This window comes from Mya arenaria, chromosome 14, assembly GCF_026914265.1.
Source record: "Mya arenaria isolate MELC-2E11 chromosome 14, ASM2691426v1".
NCBI classification, from domain to species: Eukaryota; Metazoa; Mollusca; class Bivalvia; order Myida; family Myidae; genus Mya; species Mya arenaria.
This window is the reverse complement of record NC_069135.1, coordinates 11258802-11283968: the sequence shown is the minus strand read 5'-3', so window position 1 is coordinate 11283968 and position 25167 is coordinate 11258802. Positions and strand designations below refer to the sequence as shown.

At 34.3% G+C, this 25167-nt stretch overlaps 1 protein-coding gene across 4 annotated transcripts in view; it reads left to right on the top strand.

Moving 5' to 3' along the window:
* Window positions 1-25167, top strand: part of LOC128217614 (universal stress protein in QAH/OAS sulfhydrylase 3'region-like) — a 119158-nt gene that overhangs the window by 48103 nt on the left and 45888 nt on the right. Inside the window, exon 1 of one of the 4 annotated variants that reach the window (XM_052924878.1) lies at window positions 16128-16278. The exons of 2 other annotated variants lie outside the window; for them this stretch is intronic. In XM_052924878.1, the coding sequence (XP_052780838.1) occupies window positions 16197-16278 (82 nt within the window). In that variant the 5' untranslated portion in view covers window positions 16128-16196. Of the gene's footprint in view, window positions 1-16127; window positions 16279-21995; window positions 22093-25167 lie in introns of those variants that run through there. One more of the 4 variants, XM_052924876.1, reaches the window with a different exon arrangement.

Genomic DNA, 25167 nt, shown 5'->3' with positions numbered 1-25167 from the left:
TTTAACGCAATATTTTGTTTCAGGTATTCATCTTCAAAAACAAGAAGGCAAGTGCTCTTCAAAATATTGCCTTTATATCCACGGTTTAAATAAAATCCAAGTAATTCATTAAGTCTATCTGCCCAACTACCTGCTGGAAACATTTAAATTTTACGAATTTTCTTTAAAACATCACCATAAAAATCGGGATGAGCAATACTATAAGCAATGAGCGATTTAAGACTACAATTGTACTTTGATATGAGATTATAATGACCATTAACAAATTTTGAGAAAGTTTTCCTTAATTTGAAATATCGGAAACCCTGTTTTAAAAGTTTTTGCGTCATAAGTTTACTGCGAGAGCTGATTTTTTTTTACATCTGTACATATTCTAGCAAATTGTATTAACTGTGCAATAAAAACACCATACGATGGTGAAATAGAAACATCACCATCTAAAGAAGCGTAATTAATTATTTTAAAATTAAAATCATCACGTTTATCATAAAGATTGATGCTCAATATATCTTCCTTTACTTCTAGTTGCAAATCTAAATAGGATGCTTTTAAAACGGATGTATTAGATTTATTAAGTTGCAATTGTGAAGGGTATATCGAATGAATGTTATCTGTAAACACAGGATTATCTAAACAATATATCTAAACGTGCTATTGAATTTATCAACAAGAGCTAGATCTCCAGACTTAAATAATTTTAACATATAATCACTTTCATAGCAGTATAAAAAGAGGTCTGCAAGTAAAGGTGCATAATTGGCTCCCATTGGAATTCAAATAGTTTGCCTATATAAACATTTACCAAATTCAAGAAAAGAATTATTGAGTACAAAATTTAAAACTTAAATGACATCTGTGCATGTCCAATAAATATGTTTATCTGAGCGATCATTAGTAAAAAAAAGCGTTTTTAACATTAACTGCCATGTAAGTAGTTAATTGCCATTGTCAGCATTACGTTTTGTTGACACATGGGATTGTTACTGTGGTATTCAGCTTTATCTGCCAACTTTGTTTCGTTCTCATCTTATAATTTCTAACTCAATAGCAAACGTTTACTTTCTCCTTCTATCGCATCGTAATCTGAGTCCATAGTCAAGCAGAATTCTGGATTAAATTCCTTTGTGTAAATGTTTTTTTCAAGAAATGTCTTATGACAGCACAATGTTTTTAATTTGAACTAGTGGTTTGTCTGGCTTTGACGGAATTTCCGCTGGTTAAACCTACATGTTTATATACCACAATGCAGGATTTAATTGAGAAATATGCCAGTGTCCACTAACAGTTCTGCTGTACAATCATCATTATATAAGAATTGATTCAAAACGATTTATATTTTTGTCACGCATTGACACTGCGATGTATATGTACTGTTTTGTGTTGTTGTTTTTTCGGTTTTCAGAATATAAAGAGAAAGCACTCATGATAAATGATATGTTTGGTTACATGGATACTTAATATTAAGGAATATACTGTCAAACGCCTTAACCTATTTAGATACCTTTAAAATGATTTTTTTTTTGCATTGAAGTGAATATGATGTTTTTTACATTCTCCGCAAGAATCAAATCCGATTCAAAGAAAGTCTTGCATCATACGATTCAAGCGATAATATATTGATCAGCGTCTAGCAAGGAGAAAAACGGTCTGGTGCATTTTCTAAATTTCATTGCAAATACTTAATTCTACGGCTCAATCGTGTCTGATCGCCTACTCTTTTTTCAAATAGACTCGTCATTTGAGAAGGCAAAGTAATAAACTATTTGTTATTGTCGTTTACATTATCTATGTCGTTCCCTTGAGTGCATTCATGGTTGTTTTCTGAACATAAGTTGTTGGCCATTCATTTTTGTCAATGTAAAGTTATATTGCTATTTTGATACCTCAGTTGGTAATTTTCTTGTTATCAAATGTGTGTTGTATCTTACCTTACCATTTCAAAGTCGATTCTGTTAAAATCTATCTGCAGTTAACACATATCTGTTTCATTCACTTTTCATTTTCATAGTCTTTGAACCCCCTTCATCATTGGTGTCGACGTCAATCTGATCCTGTACCATCTTTGATGCCAAAATTAGCGCTTTATTGGCTTTATAGTGTAATATTAGTTAACTCATCTAAACATTATGATTTACAGTACGATTTCAAGTTTATTCTAGGTATCCGATTTAGCTTATGTGAATGTTTGATGCCTTGTGAGCCCATATTGATTAGAGGTCAGTTGAAAGTGCTTTGTATGAAGACAAAGGAAACGTAAACAATGAATGTAAAATATCACATTTAAGGGCTTTGGCCATAATAGATATAAAAATGTAATCAGATTCAATTTGCAATGAAACAAAGAACAAACAAAACACACTGTTTTACCTTTACTAGCGTGTTTTTGGTCATTTGTTTCACGTATTTGTAATCACTATTCTATTCCCTTTCAAATCACACCAAAATGGTATTAGGTCACCCGGTATAAGTATGTTGGTATGCGGCCAATAAAACAAAAACACAAACATTGAAATGGACATCGTAATACTTTGATTCGACCTTCGAAGGAATGTCTTACGCAAGCGAGCAAAACAACAAACACCTGTTATAAACACAGACACTCATACGTCGGAAATATATTATTTAAATATAACAGAGTCAAATAAAAAATCTCAGACCAGCACCTTTTTAAGAGGGTTTATTGATCCGCTCAAAAATAAGATATTCTCTTGTAGGGCTACGAATAAATATATAAAACGGATCGACCTCCAACAGGTTTCATTCTTGTTCGTGGGGGTTTTCTTAATGCGTTGAAATTATTGTTTATCGATGGTCAATTAATAACAGGTGGAAATAGCTATGTTTCTCTCATATTCAAACGCGCAATACACAAGAAAACATCGAGGTTATTGATAACATCCATTATGCCAAGAGCTAATAACAAGAACGACGAAGTATGCTGGCAGCATCTTCAGTTGCCTGTATAAACAATGTTAGTTTATTTATTTTACATCGATTGAGAAGAAAGTAACTTTAGGTTAAGTTTCTTTTTGCCACGAAGCTAGGCGAGAGTGCGGTCTTGTGTTATGGGCAATACGGAGAACCCGGAAAAAAAGTCATCCGCCCGGCTTTGTGTCCACCAACCAAACTGACATGCGACCAGGTCGGGAATCAAACGTGGCTGGCCTTCATGAAAAACGAGAACACTAACAACTGCACTAACAGGACAACAGTTTAAGCAATATTGTCAAAACGCAAGCTCAAGGCTTAAGCATGACTGTGCCTACTATAAAAATTGAATTGTAATTTACTAAACAAAACAGACAGACAAAACCACCGTTTTTTTCTCTTCTTTTATTTTTTGTTCTTCGAACTGTGTGGGACATCATGTGTTGCGTATCTGGAGACGTATGTTAGGACAAATTACAGTGTTCTTCTGGCCAAAAACTTCTGCTATCATACTTTGGATGGATATTGTGCTTCCAAAGTTCCATTCTTATGGAACAGGTTCATACATGGAGGTGCGATTTGATATGTTAAAATGTGTTCCCTTCACATTTTCACTTTCAATGTCACTGTACCGTTTATTGAATTTACACTAATACCAAGAAACAATCGAAATATGTATGCAATTGAAACTTTAACTAAGGAAGCAACCGAGATGTTTATGTGTGTGGCAATAAGGCGGAGAGTCGAAACAGTATCAAACATTTCATCGGTTTTGTGCGAATAACTCCACGCATAAAGAATAAAGATGCACGAGAGTGCGGTTAATAACACTTCAACTAGTTTTAACGTCCACTGAACTTCTGATTTGCTGACCGGTCCAAGGCTGTTACCTTAACTTTAATTGATACTTATGAGGAAACTTGGATGCATATGTGGTCGTGCAGATATAATACCTGCTTGTCAACGGCAATCTCTAAATAGGAGGAGATTAATATAACAAATAAGATTAATTTGGGCATGATGTCTTAAGTGAACAGCGGTAAATGGGGAGTGAGGAAGGCGGGTTTAGCATTATTGTTTTTATATATTTTGATAAATGATCAAATATATTTTTTAATTGAAATAGAAGTTCAAATTCGTGGTCATTCAATAGAAATTCATTCAACTCGTTTACCACAATAGATTTAATCAAAGTGCTGAAAGCAATGATTGACTAGGGCTTCATTTAGGGGAATGTTGATAACCATGTTCTAAGCATTAAACAAATCGTTTCACATCACAAGGGGTCACTGTTTAATGGGCTAGCTTAAACTTTAGACTAAAACTGCTTGCAAGCTGCAAAGGAAATTTTAAAAGTGTGGGTAGAGGGAGGAGGGGGGGGGGGGCGATGCTAAAGTGTTTAATCAGATAAAGTCATAGTTCTTTTGAAAATCTCAATGTCGTTAAATCAGACCTAAACAAATTAATTTACGTGGTTGGCGTATGTTAACCAAAGTACACATACTTCTTTAATTTGATTAAGTCAGTTTATATCAAAGGTCTGTTATTTGCAGTTTCAGAGAAGATTTTCAATGATGTAATCATATCCTATATAGAAAACCTGTCACCTCTTTTTCAGGGGAGCTTTAAACCACAGGGCCATACTTTGGATAATATTTGTAAAAGACATCAATAAATGCAACAGTTGGCCATTCGTGTATTGTCCTCTGTCTCTGTCCTGATAGCTCACTATCTCAGTAGTTGCAAATGGTTGTAGGTTCATGATTCTCCTGGTCATTGGTCATACAGAAAGATGTTGAATGTAGAATCAAGAAGCTTTCATTTCAGGCACTCCGAATTGAATAGTACTGTAACATTTGGAGTGCCTAGAATCTGTAGGATTCCTAGGCAACATGTATCAGGTGTTGCAGTACATTTACTTTACTACAAATACTTTTACCCGTCCTTGTAAATCTAAAAAAGCCTTAATTTCGCAAAGGTAGTTCATATATTAAACTATAAAAGGTTGCTAAATCAGAGTTTGAATAATTCTAATATCTAGATTTGCCTTTAATTGCAGCAATTTAATGTCCAACTCATGATGTCAATTGAGCTGGTTAAGCAATACTACATTTCCTTGATGTGGGGATTGCTTTATTTACTTGAATAAACAAACAGTTCTTGCGTTGGAAAGTACAATGTCTTGACCTGACTCCATCCAAGCCTTAAATCTTAGATCAACATGTACTTGTTGCTATGTGTTTTATAAATGAGAACTACGAATTATGTTCAATTTAGTGCAACTTATGATATATCATTCCGAATACAAAAACACTAGCATTTTCTTTAAAACCACTGGCATTAATTTCCTATGTTATGATAAAACCATTGCCAAGGTGGTAATTTGAAAACACTAGAAATTTTATCTGGTAAGGGTTTGACATAGTCTTTCTAGACAGCTGGACTTGTTTTGCAGTTACTTTGAACATATTCAAATGCTAAACTGATCAAGACTGTAGCAAAAAACTCACAATACCAAAATGGATTTTAAAGACTTAAGAGATCATACTCATATCACCTATACCATTAGTTTTTATCTACAAACTTAAGTCAACATAAAAATGTTTTACATTAATATTGCAATGAATAAAACATATTGCAATAACATACCAATTAAGCTTAAACATGAGTTTTCAAGATTTTCCAGATAAACAATAAATCATTTTACTTAATAATTTTCTCGATACTTACACAAGCTGGAAAATGGTCTCTTTTTGAAAAATTTACATATTTCATGGCTTTCATCATTCAAACTAACATTTCGTTTGTTATTTCAATATTCAATGGTTTTGTAAACATTCATAAATGATGGTTAAAATTAAGATTCATACTAATCATGCTTACCACGAACACCCGACTGACCAATTAGAATCCAATTTCGGCAGGGCTTATTGGTGGTTCAGTGATATCAACCATGACCTCCCACAATCTGCACTGATCAACAGTATTAAATTCATTGTTTCCATTGTTCTTATTTTCATAAAGTTAGAAAACAACTGCAGTGAATAAAATTTATTCCTTCTCACTGAGAGAGAGTTTAGAATGAACGAAGCCGCCGGTTACATTTAGTGGGATATCAAATCCTACAAATGTATTCATCATTTTATGTAACCGTATTTAGTATAAATGTTAAAGTTTTGAAAGTCTAAAAAAAATCAATTATTGTATATTTTGTGCTTCATTTAATTTCATTCTTTGTTTTTCTTAGTGTTCAATCCCAAGCATACTTGTTCACATTCAAGAGCAAGAAAAGTCTCTAAATTATTATCTGAATAAATTTTTATATTAATGTTAGGTCACATAAAAGATAAACAATGTATTGTGCTTTTTAAAAATAACAGTTTTTCATCTGTTTAAAATTATTTCAAATGCTGTGCATTGAAATTTGATTATGAGTTTAAACTATGACAGGAATAATTCAAGGGAATGGTTTTTTTTGTGATTTCTAGCATTTAAATTGTCTGAATCGCATGAAAATTTATAAATTACGTAAGGTACCGGGTATTCTCAAATTGGTCACACTTTTTGAACTTCCTTCGTTTGTTTCAAATTTAATACAACATTAGCTTCACTTGTTGTTTATTAAAGGGACTTAACACGCAAGCTTATGCATCAGTCAATTGTAACCATGCACCCCCGGTCCAGGGAATAGCGGGGACTTTTACTTTCGGTTCAGCCAACCCAAGCTAAAATCCCCGCCCTGCACGGATGATCTGATGGCAAAGTCCCCACCAAATCCCCCCAGCACCCAAGGGACATTAGGTTAAGCCACATCCGCGCTGTATTTTCCACGAAGACCCGATACTGCGGGGCCACCTGAAAGGTAAAAACACGGCCCATTTCCCCAGTTTACCCCCGGATGTGGGGGCCCTGATTACAATTGACTAGTGCATACTGATCCATAGTAATCCGATATCATGACAAGACGATTTCTGGTCTGACATCGCCAGGTAAGTTATTCTTAAGCATAAAAAAGCCTGGACAGCATTTGAGAAAGACTGTTGTGATGTCAAATCTACATTACTTCACTATGCCACAACATTGGGTGATTACTGATTTTCATTCTTGGCTAGGAAACAAAAAGTGAGCACAAAGCGTCTTCAGAAAAAGAACTTTATGCACCAGTCAAATGTAACCACGCCCGCACACCCGCCTCCTCCAGGTCTGGGGAATACTTTGACTTTCAGTCCAACCAATCCCCTATAAAATCCCTGCCCTACCCTGCGGGAACGAACTGGTGGTAAAATCCCTGCCAAATAACCTCGCACCCCAAGGATCTTAGGTAAGGGTAATTCCCCGCTATATTTTGCGGGAAGACAAAACCACCGCAATCATCAGGCACTGCGAGGACACCTGAAAGGCGAAAACACTGCCCTTTTCCCTTGTATACCCCGAGGGGGTGGTAACAATTGACTGGTGCATGATAAGAGTAGAAATCAAAAGTGAGCAGGCAAATGCCGATGGTTTATCACACAATGTCATTGAACAAAATGTACTTACACTGAGAATGGCTCCAGGACATTTCTATGCACATAGGTAAACACTCATCATATTCATAAGTCAGATGCTGTGCGCATATTCATACATTTGGCTTCATTTAGAATGAAACTTCATAAATAAGTATGCGCATATTTGATATTTCTTTATCTCCATTTTGCAAAATTGAAATCACATGATTTTATCAAACGAACTTGTATTGCTTGAAATTCAACGCGTCAAATTAAACATGCTATCCACGGTAAGATGACAATAAATCCGTTTGATGGTGGTAAGTATTCAATGGCGACTTTATTGATAAATTTCTTCAATATAACACGTATAAAATTCACATCATCAGCATCCGGAAGTAGTGATAACATGTACATGTGTGAATCATTCGGCCGCTCTGATCAGAATAAATGAGTCAATACAGTAGACTGTCACCCGAATTTACTTTTCCTCAAAAACACAAATTATAACGTTATACAGATACGTGGCATATGGTTTTTATTTTACATTAATAGTATTTAAACAATCAATACCAAAAATCATGCTGTATTTAAAAAGTGCTGAGTGCCATGCAATCATTAGTTAAATAATAAACTTATTTGTACTTAAAAAGAAAATGTCACGGAAACATGCAAACTATGTCGAAAAAAAGAACAGCCCTGGTAATAAATTAATACCAACATTCTATACAAAGGATAACAATACTTTTTAAAAAAACAACAACAAATATCCTGGTTGTTTACTACTTAGACCGCACGCTTGATTCGGTTTACGGACCCACAAGACATTTCAAATGCGCGACGGGCACCGTGGTTAGCTGATACTGGTCGCTTTTCGGATAAAAGAGAAAGCGGCTACCAGTCTATCAATAAAGAGCTTTGAACGAAAAATGTCGATGCGTACTTTTCCAATATGTTCATATTCTTATTGCATTTAATCTGACCGTATGCAAGAACATTCATGTAGTTAACCCGATTAACTCACTCGCTACGTACCCATTTCTTGTGCTTCATTAAAAAACATACAATTAGCTTGTCTTGTTAGGAGAACTATTGTTATTGGATGTTTTCATTGCAATCAGTTCTGGTACTACATTGATTATTCAAATTCGCTAACGGCAATCCAATCAAAATACAGCGTATGAATACATTACGTCAGTGAACCCCCAGATGCGGCTTGAAAATGCAGACATCGCGGTTACGGCTATGAACTAGGCCACAAGTGCCCTAGTCCAAAAATGCCATGGCTCTTTTATATCAATTTAAAACAAATTAGTAATTCCCCGTGGAATTACGGATCACTCATGTTACACCATATAGGTCTTTACGTAATTTGATAAATGGCACATTCTTAGTTTTGTGCTTAGATGGCATTCAATTACACGAAATGCTATGCTTGCGAATTTTTGCCATTGTGTAACAAAGTCTACAGGCTGGTGTTATTTCTAGTATTATGATTTGATTGCGAGGCGGTGTTTGCCCCTTAAATTGAGACAAAACAAATATCAGTTATCTATATAGATTCTCATAAATAAAAGAGGCACACGCAATGTCGTGATACCTGCCATTAATCGAATACTCTTAAATATCGGCTATCATTCTGGCACAGGAAATCAAAAACAAAATATAAAATAAGTGTGTAGTAAAATTCCGGAAGAGATCATTCAGAACAGTGTTTGGTTTAAGAATATATACAACTAGTTTGTCTGTGAATATATCAGATAAATTCGACTGATAAGCAGACAAACATGGTTTTCTACATACAACGTTGCAACTTACAGGAAATGCTCAGTATGTTCTTGCCTGCTTTTGTCGATTAAATAAACTAGATTGGCGGCTTGCCTTATCCCATCAAAGGTGTTGTATGGCGACTGGTTTCATCCAAAGAAATGTGTTGAAATACAACACGTATTTCACATGTATATGTCCTGATAAAATGAATAAGGAACGCACGCAAACTGGGTATCAATCGTGTGACAGTTGTCAAATGAAGAATACTTGTCTAGTTAACAAGGCAGAGATAATAGGAAGCAAAGAAACACAATCAAACAGGGGTCACATGCTTGCAGTCTCCTAACACGCAAGCGTTAGGTGTCCGAGAATGCACGTTGTACTGTTGTGTTGTTTTTGTATGATGTATCTGTTTATATAATCATGAATATACAATAGAAACGTGGCTTATAGTGACAATAACATGTTATGATTTTAAAACTAATTGATATAAATTGTTTCTTTACGTATAATCACAGTATTTGTACTAGCCATTAGATAATAACATTCATCTCGAGTAGTATAATCAATAGTGTTTTGCAATGTAACCCTTCTTTAAAACATGATATCAAGGACATATCAATGCAGAAATGGAAAAAAAGCTTCAATATAACATTCGCAGTATGGTCAAGTGCATTGTTATCCGTGTATCTCATAATGTCTACCAGGATTTAATACAAAAAATATGTACAGAGCATGCAAATTTAAACATTTACGAAAATAAGCTACATCTAAAACATAAAGACAGTTAAACTGTTAAATGTATTTTATGTTGAGTATATAATGATAAGTTTCTGTTCGCAAAACATCTGACTCCCAACAATTGTAAATACTGATCATTTGACCTATTAGTATACATAAATAGAAGCACTGTAACATTATGTTTACATATATAAAGTATGTAGTACGTGTACGTATATTGTGTATGTTGTGGTGAACTGTATCCGTTATGATTTGTATAACATATTGACTGAAGACATCTAAGCAAGCATAATAGGATCAGTTTGACAGTTTACAATCTAATCTTCGTATTTGTAATAGCGATAAATCGTGTAATACAATCCGCTTTAAATCCTCATTGTTCAAATTTATTAATACTCGCGATAGCTCCGATAAGATCAGTCAGTCATTTTATGTTTTTGGAGCAAATTGCACACACAGCATGTAACCCGGTTAAAGCTACACTGGTTCGTTAGTTTGCACCAGTGTATAGCACTGCACACGGGACGGCCATTTAACATTCCTCTCGGAAGACTATTTGTACTGTTTTACGATGAAAATAACGCGACAATATGATGGCGTTAACGCGACAGTCCGATGACGATAAATAGTAAGTGCGATGATGATAAAGCGACAATACTATGATGGAATCGTGACAGTACGATGGTGATAGCATGACAGTACGAGGAAAACAAATGCGCCAGTATGTTGATGCTAAAATGACTGTACGATACAACGATAACAAAAACGCGTTATCACGATATTATGATGGTAAAAACGCGACAGTGCGACTGGATACTACATTACGGCAACCAACACGTGTTACTGGTAAACAAAACATGCTGATAAATAAGTTATTATTCGTGTATCTTAGGAAGAGCGCTTTTTGGCTTCATAAAATGTAAACATCCACTAAGAAATATTTATCACGATGACGTGAACCAAACATTATTGATAAAAACACTGAAAACATTATGGAGATAGACCTAAACAAGATCAGTAGCATATCAAGAAGTGAAAACCAACATCGTTTCAAATGTTTTGAACAGTCAGTGATTTAATTCTTCAATATATGTAGTGTACCGTTAATTCACATCGGTTGTCACAAACAATTGCTGAACAAACGCAGCTTACATTAATACAGGACGTAGTGATCAGCAGAAAAAATATCGAGAGGAAGTATATTAAACAGCACGGAAAATACATTTAACAGAGCGGCTAACGTGTTCAACAGCAAGAGAAGCAGATCTAGATTATATTTTTTTAATAACAGAGACAGTCATTTTTTAGAAAAATGCTGATATCGAGCACATTTACGCACGTACCTTCCTAGAAATTACTGTGTTATCATCTGTCAGAACATTGCATTTTAAGGGTATCCTATCTGATAATTGGCATATTAAGGTCAGATTTCCTGATATGCTTCATGAGTATATATTGTAAACGTAGACATTGTTAAAAATGAGTTTCCTTTTAGATTTTTGTTAACAGAGAACTTGTTTAGAAGAATGCCTATATCGAACGAGAGTGTCTTAGACTGGTATTAGTTTTGGCTGCAAGTAGATATCGCCTGAAACGCTCCAATGCACTTAAGAATGGGTGAAGCACGATGATCTTGTGTTAAACAAATATGCACAATGTATAACTGCCTTGTCAGTCTTATTGTACGCAACCCTTCATGATCAACACTGATGAATAGTATAGGGAATATTCAATGTAGAACAAACACTTATAGAACAATATCAACACTAAACGTTCCCTCTGCCATTTTCTCGGTGATTTTGATCATGGTGTAACATTTGTACATTTTGAGTTGCACTCAATGCATTAAACGTTTTATATGATTGCGGGGCAACAGGTTCTACATCTTGTTGCACGTTGACAATTGCTGCGTTTTTATTCACTATGTTTGTCTGAAGCGCTTAACAAATGTGACATTAGTGCTTCCTCGTGTCCTGTTTAAGAGAGATGATTGATGCCAGTTATCGATTTACACAAGTACCGTTCACTAGAGACAACTATAAATACGCCTGCATTATAAATGCGGTTCCCTAAGCATTCCATATAGCGCGTTTAAGTGCCATTGAACAAACCACTTGAGTTGTGTTTAAGACCCACGTTTTCAACGGACATGATTGTTGTTTTAGTTTGATAACCCATGTTTTAGAAGACCAATATTTGATTGACAAAATATTTGAAAGAAAGTTTTGAATTGGCTAATATCACTAAAATCTTGTTTTTGGAGAAATGGACAAAAAAGGCTATGCCATATTTGCCCATTTCTCCCTTTAACTGATAATGTATGTAACGATGTCGCTGAGAGAAATGAAATTTAGATGATCAATATATATTTGATCTACCTTTTATGAATGTTATTTATTTAAAAAGGAGTCTTTTGTTGTTCACAAGCGGGATATGGCGAAAACAAATAGATGGAACCTGTTGTTTACAGCATATCAAAACTTTGGATCTGCGCACAAACATCTTTCCAGTATTCAGTTAATTACTTACAATATCGGTGTAAATCACGCTTTATGGACCGTAGAAATTAAAACAACCCTTTTTTTGACTATAAAAAGGGATGACTTCCGTTAAAAACAGTCCGTGTTTTAAAATTTCCTTTAAGTATCAAGTTTCATGAAAAATCATATTTACATAGTGCTTTTTATTTGGGCTGAAACTAAAATGCTTGCGATATGACATGGTATATCATTTCCGGTCAAATTGCACCATTCATGGTTTTGGAAGTGACAGCCACTCAAACAATGATAAGTGTGGTAATACATATCTAGTGAAGATGATGTGTATACCCCGTGTCGTGCGCCATAGCAAATTATATTCACCGCGACGAAGTCTAGTTGAATGTCGCTTTATGTGTTCCATTATATTTGTTTATGTGTTTGTTTGTTCAAATATAGGTCTCAGTTATCAATGTTGGAGTCCTACTCAAATTCAACAATTGACTTTTGGAATCGTTCTTATACAGGTATGCCGTTTAGTTAAGTAAGGTGCATTTAGTCTTCAAATAAGTTGCACGATTGTAATTCTTGAATGGTTATACCATTTAGATGTACGTATTCGTGCTAGTCGTCTTCACATGATGTTAGAATCATCCATCAGGTTAAAATGATTGGGCTTATTGTCTTCATGTGTTATATTCATATAACAGAGCCTCACCGAGGTATGTTGTAAAGTATGAAAGCAACCAGGTTTGTCATAATAATGATCTCATAGTCCTTAAATCATTAACGTTTAAGAAAACGAAGTATTTGCAGATTTTCATCCTGTTTATTTGTCAGAGCTTTTCAGAATTTGATATCCAGAACAAATGAGTTTTCTAACATGCAGGAAATAATCCCTTCTTTTTAAGATTTGTTTGCGGTTCACAAGGTTAGAACGTTTATGAGCAGTTTAACGTTATGAATGATAGCAATGTGTATGAACAAATTGAGTCTTGCAACAAAGGCAGAAACTGTGTTTCTCCCACCTCAGATAAGTCGATCCAAATATTTAACCATGCTAGAAATTCTTGTCTTGCCCACGAGCATAGAAAAAAACAAGTACCCGTATGGAACTCCCTTAATTGTCATCACATTGTAATTATCACCATGGTTGAAGACTGCCGTCTGTAGCATCATAGAAACATTGTCTTGTAATATTTAGAAAGCTAATTAATTATTTCTCGCATGAAATGTCACCATAAAAGAGTTTTCACGCACCTTTCAAGAAATAATGTTGCACTCTCCTCAAAACTATTCAAAGACCGATTTGACTATAAACATTATCTGAATTACTGCGCGCATATCCATGACAACCACGAATTATCACATATCCATACGCATTTAATTTCACTACGCACAAAAGAGTTCCAGCAAAAAAATACATTTTCACTTAATTTTGTTTATCTGAAGTGGGAGGAAAAGCATCTACCATAGCCGCTCGTGTAAGATACGTTCATCCCAACACTCGCGCAGGGTGTTTTGCGGAAACTCGGTACACCTCGTTTCCGCAAAACACTCTACGCTCGGGTCGGGATGATCTTACACTCTCGGCCATGGAAAATACTTGTGTTCTTGGTTCTAACTGGATTTCCTACCCCAAATAATGGTATGCATCCTAATTACATGACTTTTTCTAATTTAATTTCGAACCTGATTTCCCATATCACATACTCGGATGAATAGAAATGATAATACTATAGCATTCGACCATTATATCCTAAACCAGGTCAATACCAATTTATAGGAAGAACAACAGTTAGAGCTCTACATAAATGAATTATTTAATGAGTTCCTATTGCGGCGTGTAAATAAAAAACCTCAGTGTTTCATAAACTATTTGGTATGATCAAATATAAATATTGATAAACACTATTGGGAAAACAGGAGTGGTAATTGAAATATTTGATATTTGAAATACCAAATTAATATAACATTGTTGTCTGTGTGATTTTTTCTTCCTTACACAGGTATGTAAAACGCGTGGTGTGGAAAGTAAATCATTTGAATGAATAAACACGATTACTGAGTCGCTTTTTCAACTTACAATTAAACGCATGAAGGACAACCATTTAATGCAAACCTGTATTTATCCCTTAACTGACATACAACGATTGGCGTGTGAATATGGTCATGAACAAATGGACAACAAGAAACAATTATATATCTGATATAAAAGGTAAATACCCAATAAAAATAGCAAAAACTGATTTTTTTACTGTTGATCAAATGAAATGGTTATGTTTATTGATTGGAATTGGACAATATGTATTTATCATGAAACAAAGATAAAATCATTATCGTTAGAAATACAACACGTATAGTATTCATTGTTATAGTTTTCAAGTTGATGGTTCCGATGAAGCTTATTTATACAATTCTGTAATAATTGATAAATGGTGGGCCAAGTGTACGGATATGGACATCTAGTCCAGTTCAAATCCCCGGTAGACTAGTGTCTAAGTCAACACGCTTTTAACTAACTGTTCCAAGGCGGGTATCCAATCATTTATAGGTAAAGTTATTCAGGTGCATGTGCGGTCTGTTTGTATTGTTTGTACCTTTGTCATTCTCGATCAGTGCCATTTGGGAAGTTACCTTGTGTGCCTAACAGGTTTTTTTTTTCTTTTTTTCACTACTGGGCTTGTCACTGCAGATTTCACTGTATTTAAGTGCAATAGTGTTTGCTGAAAGAAACATTCTCCTAAGGAAGTGATATGCAGTCCATTGCGCTTTTAGGAAATTATAAATTTTACTCATTCTAATAATTCTTTTCTTAATGAGATAAAAACGTTTTTGAGACTTAAATTTTGATCCTTTCTGAATAAGACTATTTCATGAAAATGCTTAATATGGAGTTAAAACAATATAAACATCCCCGGCAAATAAATAAATCGAGTAGGATCAACAGGTAAAACACAAGCAGGCACAGACATACAACTTATAATCTCACCTAAATAAGTCTTATACGGAAAACCAGGAGGTCAGAATAAATCAAAGGATAAGCTACCTAAGTAATATTATTGTCCCATATTCTTTCACTTGTACCTTTACTTCTGATGTCGCGTTATATCAAGCGACCCGACAACTAAACTTAACTCAGTTATTTATGACTGTATTCATTATTGTTTTGATAGCAATAGTATTGGATAACGTTGTAACTAATTGTTCGTATGCTTATTAGTATTGAAATATCATGCCTTCAACTGATAACTGCCCACATGTATAGAACGATGTAAGTACCGTACAGTAGTTTTGCATGAAGCAGGTATTACATCTGGCGTCTAGCACGCGTAGCGTTCCTATGAGTTTATGAGAAATGCCAACATTAATGAGTGTTTTAACCACAACAAATCTTTGAGTCTTATAGCACAACGATATAAGTCATTTGTAGTTTATCGATAACCTGCCTCGTGAAACAAAACTTCTATTGATGTCGATGTGCATCCTAGTGATCGGTAAAAAACATGGTGAGGATCTCACAGAATATATACATTTTGATATTGGATGTTACCAATCTTTCTGCAATAAATATATATTCTATAAGAATGATAAAATAATCAATATAGATCTAGTGTAGTAAATCTAATGAAAACTATCTCGGGTTAACTACTGAATACTAAACCTGCAGACTTCTAAACAACACTTCATGTATTTGCTTTAGGCAATTCATAAAGCGTACAATATTCGTGTTGTTACCTGGATAATAAGCTCGGAATTATCTGAGGAAGCGGTTAACTGTTGGAGAAAAAAAATGGCGAACTCGGAAGTTCCAAACGTGAAAACGGTTCTACTGTGTGTAGACTTGAGTCCCCAGGCAGAATCGGCATTCAACTGTGAGTATTAACTCTGAGTGTGTTTATATCATTGCAATTGGTAAGCCATTCGCATTATAAGCGTTGTAATTGGACATGCAAATCCTAATAAACTCCTGCTTAAGGCTCTGTGATAATTGAATGAGTAAACTGACAGAATAGACAGCCCTTGTTATTTCGCACAGATAACATATCACGTCTCATGAGTTCATTTTAAAACTTTAGTATTTTCTGCCGAATTCTTGCTGTACTTGCTGTATTTGCAGTACAGTTTATTCATTTCTTTTCATCTTTGACTTTATAGCAAACAACGTAGGCAACACAAATAATATCCTTAAAAGCAATAAAATATGTGGAAATACACTACAATAACAATTTAATATCAATTAATCTTTTAAAAGAGAGAACTGTTTGTTTTATGACAGTCAGTCAGTTGTTTATATCCAATATTTCATGGATACATCAGGCAATAAAACATATCACCCTGGTTATTTGCGCAAGGTAATGTAAGTCTTATTCATTAATAAAATAGTACAAAATGATATCGGTAATAACAAATCTAAAAGCCATTAAAAAGTAAAGTAGTGTTCATGGAAATGCTCTAGCATTTACAGCATGCTGGAAAATGCCTTTGATTTCAAACTTAATAAAGTTTTCATAAGCATTGATTTGTAACGATTCCATTACGTTTCAAAGGAACTTTTATCTAGTAGACTACTCAACATTGATTGCTTCATTTTGAGAACCAAATAATTAGGTTTGGTTATCAAAAGCTGTAGGCTTCCTGAGTTATGCAATCAGCAAGCATCGATATATTCATTATAATGTAGGGCTTGATCATATTTATAATATTAAACTCATTTGACTTAAATGATCAACGCAAAAAATAATTCAAAATTTAAGTCTTAATACATGTTTATTTTATTAGCTATGTGGTCACAACTGTATCAATAAAACACATAAACATATTGCTAAAACGTTTTTATCAGTACACAAATCAGCTTTGTTTTGGTCATTAAAGTCAAATGAGCTAATACATTAAAATTATATACAAATTGAATCAACCTATATTGTGCGCCTTTAACGAAAAAAATATATATTAGTATCAAGTAGTATGTCGATGGGCAAGGACATAGTATGTGCGACATTGCAGCAATTCTGTTGTGTTTTATTACATTTCACTCCTCAATCTAAATAACAGTATATTATTGTAGTCGCAATTATCATGACATTAATACTCGTATTGAGTGTAATACGATGGTCAGTCATGTAGAAATACACACGCGGCACAGAATGAGGTGTTTAAACCGTCACGTAAAGCATGTGTTTGTTGTGCATTAATGAGAATAAGTGCACTTGGAGTGTTTTACAGTGATACAGGAAATATAAGAATGCAATATATCGACATATTTATGACATTTTTGGTATAAAACTTCTAAGAAGTCCCTTTGCGGAAGTCTCAGACAAATGCTTTTTGAAATTCGACACATTCTTGTCCTGATGATGGACACATTGGCTATTGGCTATTTCAATACACAATGTGTTTTTCATCAAAAAACAATTAACTGAAATTAATGCCTATTAATTTGTAATTAGAACATTATTATCCATGTTACGCAGCATGTATAGCCCAACCTGGCTATTTGGGATGTGTACAGCACAAAGCTAAATATGTGCTCAAACATATCGAAGATGTGTATGAATGTCCTTAATATTCCCATAAAATACTCCCTGGAATCCAGTGGCATTTATGTAAAGAGCATTGTATCCGCATAAATTTCCGCATATCGACCGCGGCTTACTTTATTACAGCACGTACTGATAAGCCAAACAAATACATTCTAACAGACAGATATTTAACAGCAAGAAAAGTACATTTAACAGCAGGAAAAGGAGATTTAACTGAAAGGCACTTGTTTTTAACGACAAGAGAAGTAGGTATATATTGTACATCAAGGCTTAAACTGTTGTTAAAGGAAACATTGATTTTGAGTATGCTTTTCTTTTTTGGAAAAAAATACCTTTATCGAGCAAAATAACGCAGTGGGAAGGGAAACTTACCGTTCTTGCATTTACTTATTGGTCATTAAAAGGGGAAGCATTTAAAAATAGGATTAGAATCCCTGACAATTTTGCATATCAATAGAAGTCTCCCTGATAAGATATCATCATGTGCATGGGTTTTGCCCACATTTTGTAAATTGATATTATATATCATCTAATTAATCAAGTGAGCGACAGGTAAAAGCTAATTCAGGAGAAAAGGTTTGGTCATAAAAGCGAATCACAACAGGATGTCAGTAACAATTGACAGTTAATGCCATAATTTGTTTATCAATAAGTTGAACCATCGCAATACGATGACTTTGTACTCTTTTTTAATTGTTCACCATTTATTTCATAGGGACGTTTACATCATATGACCATGTGGCAAAGAACCACTCAAAAACACATATTTTACCACAGTTAAAGTAAAAGCCCTGATTCTACATGATATACCCAGCTGAGTAACGTTTGTAGTATCAGACACATATGAGGTTGTTCAATAAATGTTTACGGGTTTAATGCTAAGATTGTGCGTAATGTCTATGCTCAATGGCTGAAGCAATGCCGGTACTTTTTTCACCGACATTTTCAATGTATCTTTTCATGTTTTAAAGCGAACAGTATAGCAATAGGAATTTCTTAGAACTAAATAAGAACAAGACGTATACCCAACACAGTTGTCCGGGCGGAGACATTGTTCTGGGATACACGAGTTGTTTAATAAAATCGGAAGCTAAACGGCTAGCAGCCCCACGATTAAGACATGGTTTTATCGCGGTAAATAGTTTCAATGACGTTTTAAGTCGCCTCGATTCTTTATTCATTTTCTATTTTGCTCATCGTAGGAGATTCTGTTATTCAGATTATACTAATCATTATGCCTAAAGAGGATTTGGAAAACGCAGATAACATAGTTTGTGTACTAGTCCAGGTTCTCCGGCGCCATTTATGTCATGCATCACCTTTCTCTTGTAAGTTTGTTATTGTTAACGCCATTTTTTAATGCCATCTGAATATTCACGGTGACTCCTGACGTATTTTGTGTTTGTTCGTATGACTGTTACACCTTTTTGAGAAATATTGGGACTTTCACAAACTGGTTTAAACAGCCAATGATGTATTAATTAGTCTTTACTGACAATATCGTGGCTGTTAACCAAACATTAGGATCTCGTTTAATGTTTGTTTGTCTTCGTTTCTGGATTATAAATTACTATAAAAATGCAAACTAGTGTCTGATAGTATTATACACGTCCGTTGCCAGTTAAAGTCATTTGAACGGCGAGTTCGAACACAATTTAACATTTTTACAATAAAAGTCACGATCAATCAATTAAACAAAACTGCCATATCAATTGCCATTGCGGTGTAAAAGGTCCATTATTATGTTGAAGATTAACGTCGACAAACTGTGCGTTATTATGCACTGGTTTGGTATTACCACTTGACGAATGTGACAATAGTTTATTGTCGGGTCCTGTTTAAAACAGATGATTGATGCAAGTTGACTTAAACACAAGTACGGGTTAACTAGATACAAATCTAAGCACGCATGTATCACAAGCTCGGTTCCCTAAGCATTCCCTCTTATTAGGTACTGTTAGCACTTATTGGCAAAGACTCTGGAAGAAATGTCCTTGACCTATACTTCGATACACAAAACACAAAACAAAATAAAAGTCTTAGCGTTATAAGGCGGAATACTTTGTGTTTTCCGTGTTTTAGTATATGTTTAAGTATCAATCTTTCTATAAATCTTCCTTTTACATTATGCAATACTCATAACGCCTGAAACTTCAATGCTCACAGTATGGCGTCACTGGCGTTAACATTCCATTTCCGGTCATTTGTTTTCCCATAGAATATAATAACAATGACATCACCTGTAACCCATTTGTGGTTTGTTTACAATTACATCAATTTTTGCCAGTCACCTTCTATAGTTTTACAAGTGAAATTATACCAAAGATTTTTTAAAGGCTTAGTTTAAGCCTTCTATTAGTGACCCCCACCCAAGTCTGTGTATTGTACATAACCTCTGTGTATTGATCTTAATCTACTTGCCTTGATCCCTCTTATCAGATCTCCGATCTGAGTATCCTACTGTGCAGTTTGGGAGGTTTTATTATTGAAATGGACCCTAAATGGCCCTGAGCCAATAAACGAATACACAGGAAATTGGCCCCTACTGTGACACCAGTGCTATTAGCAGAAGATGCACAGCAGGGGATTATCATGCCAAACATTCCTTAAACTTGGCCTTTAACTGATGATAAGCCCTATAACTCATTTTGTGGTACATCAAATCTGTACGTTAATCAATAATCATTGCGGAGTGCTACTAGTCGCTTAAATATAATAATCTTTCTTACTATTAAGTAAATAATTATGTTGTATGTTATTTAGTCATTAAAGGAATTGTACAGTTGCGGCACTCAATGTTAATTTATTATTAGCCAGTGGTAACAAAGGGTTGTATTATACAAAGTTCGATGGAACCTTCGCAGGAAATATCGTATTAAAACAGTTGTGTTTATCATAACTACGTCGATTGCTGCAGAAGCATAGTTATAGCAATGTCTATGGAAGTCAACTGTCTTTAATAATGCAACTGAAGATATAATCATAGATGATGGAAACTCACTATGCTATTGTAATGGGAGAAATAAGCTCGTCGTACATACACATATAAACGTCAAATAACACAAAAGCGAAATTAGTCTGTTTACTGGTGATAATATTTTAAAGTGTATTGATTAAGTAAGACAAAACGTTCACTATAAAGCAAATAGAATATTATAAGGGTATGAAATAAAAAATAACATTAAAGATGTTATTCATTTTTGCAGTGTTTTAGAGGGCCAACTTGTTCTGTTTCCAGGGCTTTTAACGAAAACATTATATCCAAGTAAGAAATCCAAGCATCTTCAAAAGTAGTGAAACTCAGTCCATGGAGGTTTAGAATGACGTAGGTTTTACTCATTATACATGTCCTGTTTTTAATGAGAATGACGACTATGATTATTATTTCGATAATCATTATCTTGGATGGCGGGAAATACAGATATGTTGAAGAATGGGACAAATCAAAAATGCTTCTTTTTAAATCATACACTCTAAATGTACACTCGTTTGTTATTGAAATGCCGTGTCTGTTATTGCTACCTTTTTTACACGGATATAACTATAGATGTATACAATGTTTTTGTATAATGCAGGTATTTAAACTGTATTTATATTCGCGTAGTGAGTTTATGAGTTACAAGAGCGCAAATGATTTTTTAATCCACAGCCAAACTCAGGGGCTTCAGGAAAAATGATACTAGTCCAATAATATCGATATCCTTGCTGTTGAAACAAATCACATCTCTGCAGATGAGTGCATTCCAGTGTTGAGCTGATTTTTTTAGAATCTTATATCAATCTATACGTTGTGATAGTGGATGCTTGTTCTGTCAGAAAGGTCGGAATAATTGAAAATGTTTATATTTTATTAAGCTGTCAGCGAGTCGGTTCAACACTGGTCAAGTGTGTATCATTTGGGAAAGTGCGTAAGACTCAGGAAAATAACGAAGTCTAGAGAACTGGATACAGAACTTTGACGTTCATTTTCAGAATACGAGACTAAAGCGAACATTACTAGTTTACGTCTCTGGATTGGATTTCCCTGAGGAAATAATTAATAGGAGAACTGTGAGAGCAAAGAAATGGCGAACACAGAAGTAACCAACGTGAAAAGGGTTCTGCTGTGTGTAGACATGAGTCCCCAGGCAGAATGGGCATTCAGCTGTGAGTATTAGTACTGTGTTTTTATATCATTGCCACCAAGCAAAACTCGGAAGACATTATTATTTATCGTACAGTCGTAATGAAAACAGATCTTAATTGGCGAAACAACTCCTTATCAATTCCGTATGAAGACATTGATATAATTCGAAAAAGAAACTGATTTTATGGATGAGACAGAACTTTCAATAAGACGCAGTTCATGTAGCCCGTCTATTGAGTGCATTGTAGCTTTTGCAGCCTTTTTTACCAATTTTCCGCAGTTATTCGTGAAGTCAGTTTACTCATTCCCTAACATGTAGTTTTTGACTTGACGGTTAATTGTGTTTGCATCTTAAAGGGGCTAGACGCCAGATGGTCCCCAGATCGGCTAAGCAGCCGAGAATGGTCAATACGAGCAAGTATGAGGTCGATAATTCATGCCTGAAATAATATATGTCGTTGTCTCAGCTGAGTTTACTCATAATCGTTTCCCTGTTCATTTTGTGTATATCTAGCATATGAAAGACACGTGATTGGAACAAATACATATAATGACGCTGTTTTTAAATTTAACGGTATTTACGTTGTAGATAGACCAAGCAAACTTCGAATTGGGAAAATACTCAAAAACTGCGAAGGATGCGTGTGTCGTAGGCGATGTGATACATCAGTAAGTTAGATTCAATGCGGTGTCTGCAACAATATCAATAATACGTCTGTTTTTGACAATTTCCTTCTCAGTCTTGCAATTGTATCACCTTTAGAATATGTTCCTTTTAAGAACAAACACATTATATATCTGAAAGTAATAAGATCTTTTAGCTACAATAACCAATTAATATATATCAAGCTCTTTATTTTTGACATCTTTGCGGATTACCTTGCCGATATTTTTTGTTCTCCTTTTTTATTGATTTTGAAATGAAATTACAAGAAACCCTGTACGTCGGTATTACAATTGGCCATGCTTCAATTTATTTGTTGCATTTTGCCGACGATGCGGCTATTGTATCAGAGACTAAGGTAGAATTGCAGAATTCTCTAAATAGTTAACATTCCTTTTGTCGCATATGGAATCTCACTGTTAACATAGATAACACTAGAGTTATAGTTCTCATAAAGGTAGGAAGACTGGGGATTTATGATAAATGGTTTTATGATAACAAGAAAGTGGAAATTGTTAGAGTTTTCAATTATCAAGGAGTTGTATTTACTAGTGGTGGTTCATTTATGCAAGCTACAAAACCTCCAGCTGGAAAGGAGTTGAGATCTTTTCACTCTTTGGTGGCGCTGGTTCGTAACTTCAAAGTTCCAATAAATATAATGTGTAATATTTTTGACGCATATTTTATCAGGTCTTAACTACGGCTCCGAAGTCTGGGTTTAAATTCGGAGGTAGTTAAACGAGTCCACAAGAAGTTCTGTAAATGGGTGTTGAATGTGAAGCAGTCTACCAATACGCTTACAATCCTTGATAAACTTACCTAGTTTTTATATAGTATATATATAGTGTATAGAAATATGTTATCTAAATTATGCTTATCATCCAATAAACTAATTATAGAGGTAGGTCAACAAACAAATGTTTCTCGGAATAAAAGACAATATACAATCTGTAATTTTAATGATATTTATGACGAGTATCGTTTCGCCCTTAAATGTCCAGTATATGCAGATCTTAGACGTGAATATATTCTTAAGTATAATTACACTTACACTAGTGTGATGAAATATATTGTTGAAATGCAAAGTAATAACCAAGTCTTCCTAAGGAAGTTAGCGATTTACTATGATACTTCCTTCAAGTTACGTGATTCAGTTATGTATTATAATTATTTATGAAGATTTCCCTCCTTCTTTTTCTCTTTTCGCTTGTAGAAACGACTGTTATACATGTTGTTTTGTTTATTGTATAATAAACTGTAGTGATCAAACATAAATGTGTAGTTCTTGAATACATACCGATAGTATTGTGTTGCATAAATCAATATTATTCTTACACAGTTAGCCACAAAATGTGCATCTAACGCTCAGTATGAACCTTGTGGTTGTAATAATTGATTTTAAATCAGTAAATATATATAGCAATGCATATCTATACATAATCAAAGTCATATGTAACTAAACCTTAATAGTAACAACATTCTTGTTATATTATACACATTCTCACAATATTTATGTTAATATTTAAGACATCTATTAATATAACTTAAATATATTATTGGGACATGTCTGTTTTGTTTCTTTATGTATTGTTGTGATGATGAGCTTTTTATACTTTTAGTCGAATAATATTTCTGTTCAGTTCTGTATAAATTGTTGACTGCTTGGCTCGTCTCTGTTGTGTCCATTGTTGACTGCTTGGCTCGTCTCTGTTGTGTCCATTGTTGACTGCTTGGCTCGTCTCTGTTGTGTCCATTGTTGACTGCTTGGCTCGTCTCTGTTGTGTCCATTGTTGACTGCTTGGCTCATCTCTGTTCTGTCCATTGCAGTATTGGATGTATGAGAAGAAATGCCATAACGCAATTAAATCAATGAACTTAACGTTAATGATGAAAAATATATAAGTATAAGGTTCTTTGGTTGTCACGCAGATCAGGTGTTCGACACAACAACCAAGGATTCAGTATACTTACCGTTGTACTTCACCGTTCTCACTGGTCGTTTACTAGCTTGTCTATATGTGGTCTTGATTATCATGACATAAGAAGCTTGATGTATTCTAATAAGACATATTGTAATGAAAAACTAATTCATAACAAAATACAAATGAAACAAAAAATGAGGTGTTGAAACTGTCTCATAGAGCAGATTTAGAATTTGCCTTTATCAAGAAAAAAATCTCTTCGAGTTTTGTTAAGTGATAAGGCAAATATTAGATTTCAATAATAGTATTAATTATAGATTTTAAAACGCAAGAAGTTGTTTTCCTTGTTACGCAGGTATGTATTGCGGACATTTGATATACTAAATGACTGTTTAATGTTTCAAAAACTCAAAGCTGAATACATGCTTGAATAATTTAAAAATCAAATTGCATTTTCTACGCTAGATTGTTTATATTCCTAATTAGCCAAGAACCTTCAACAATGTTTT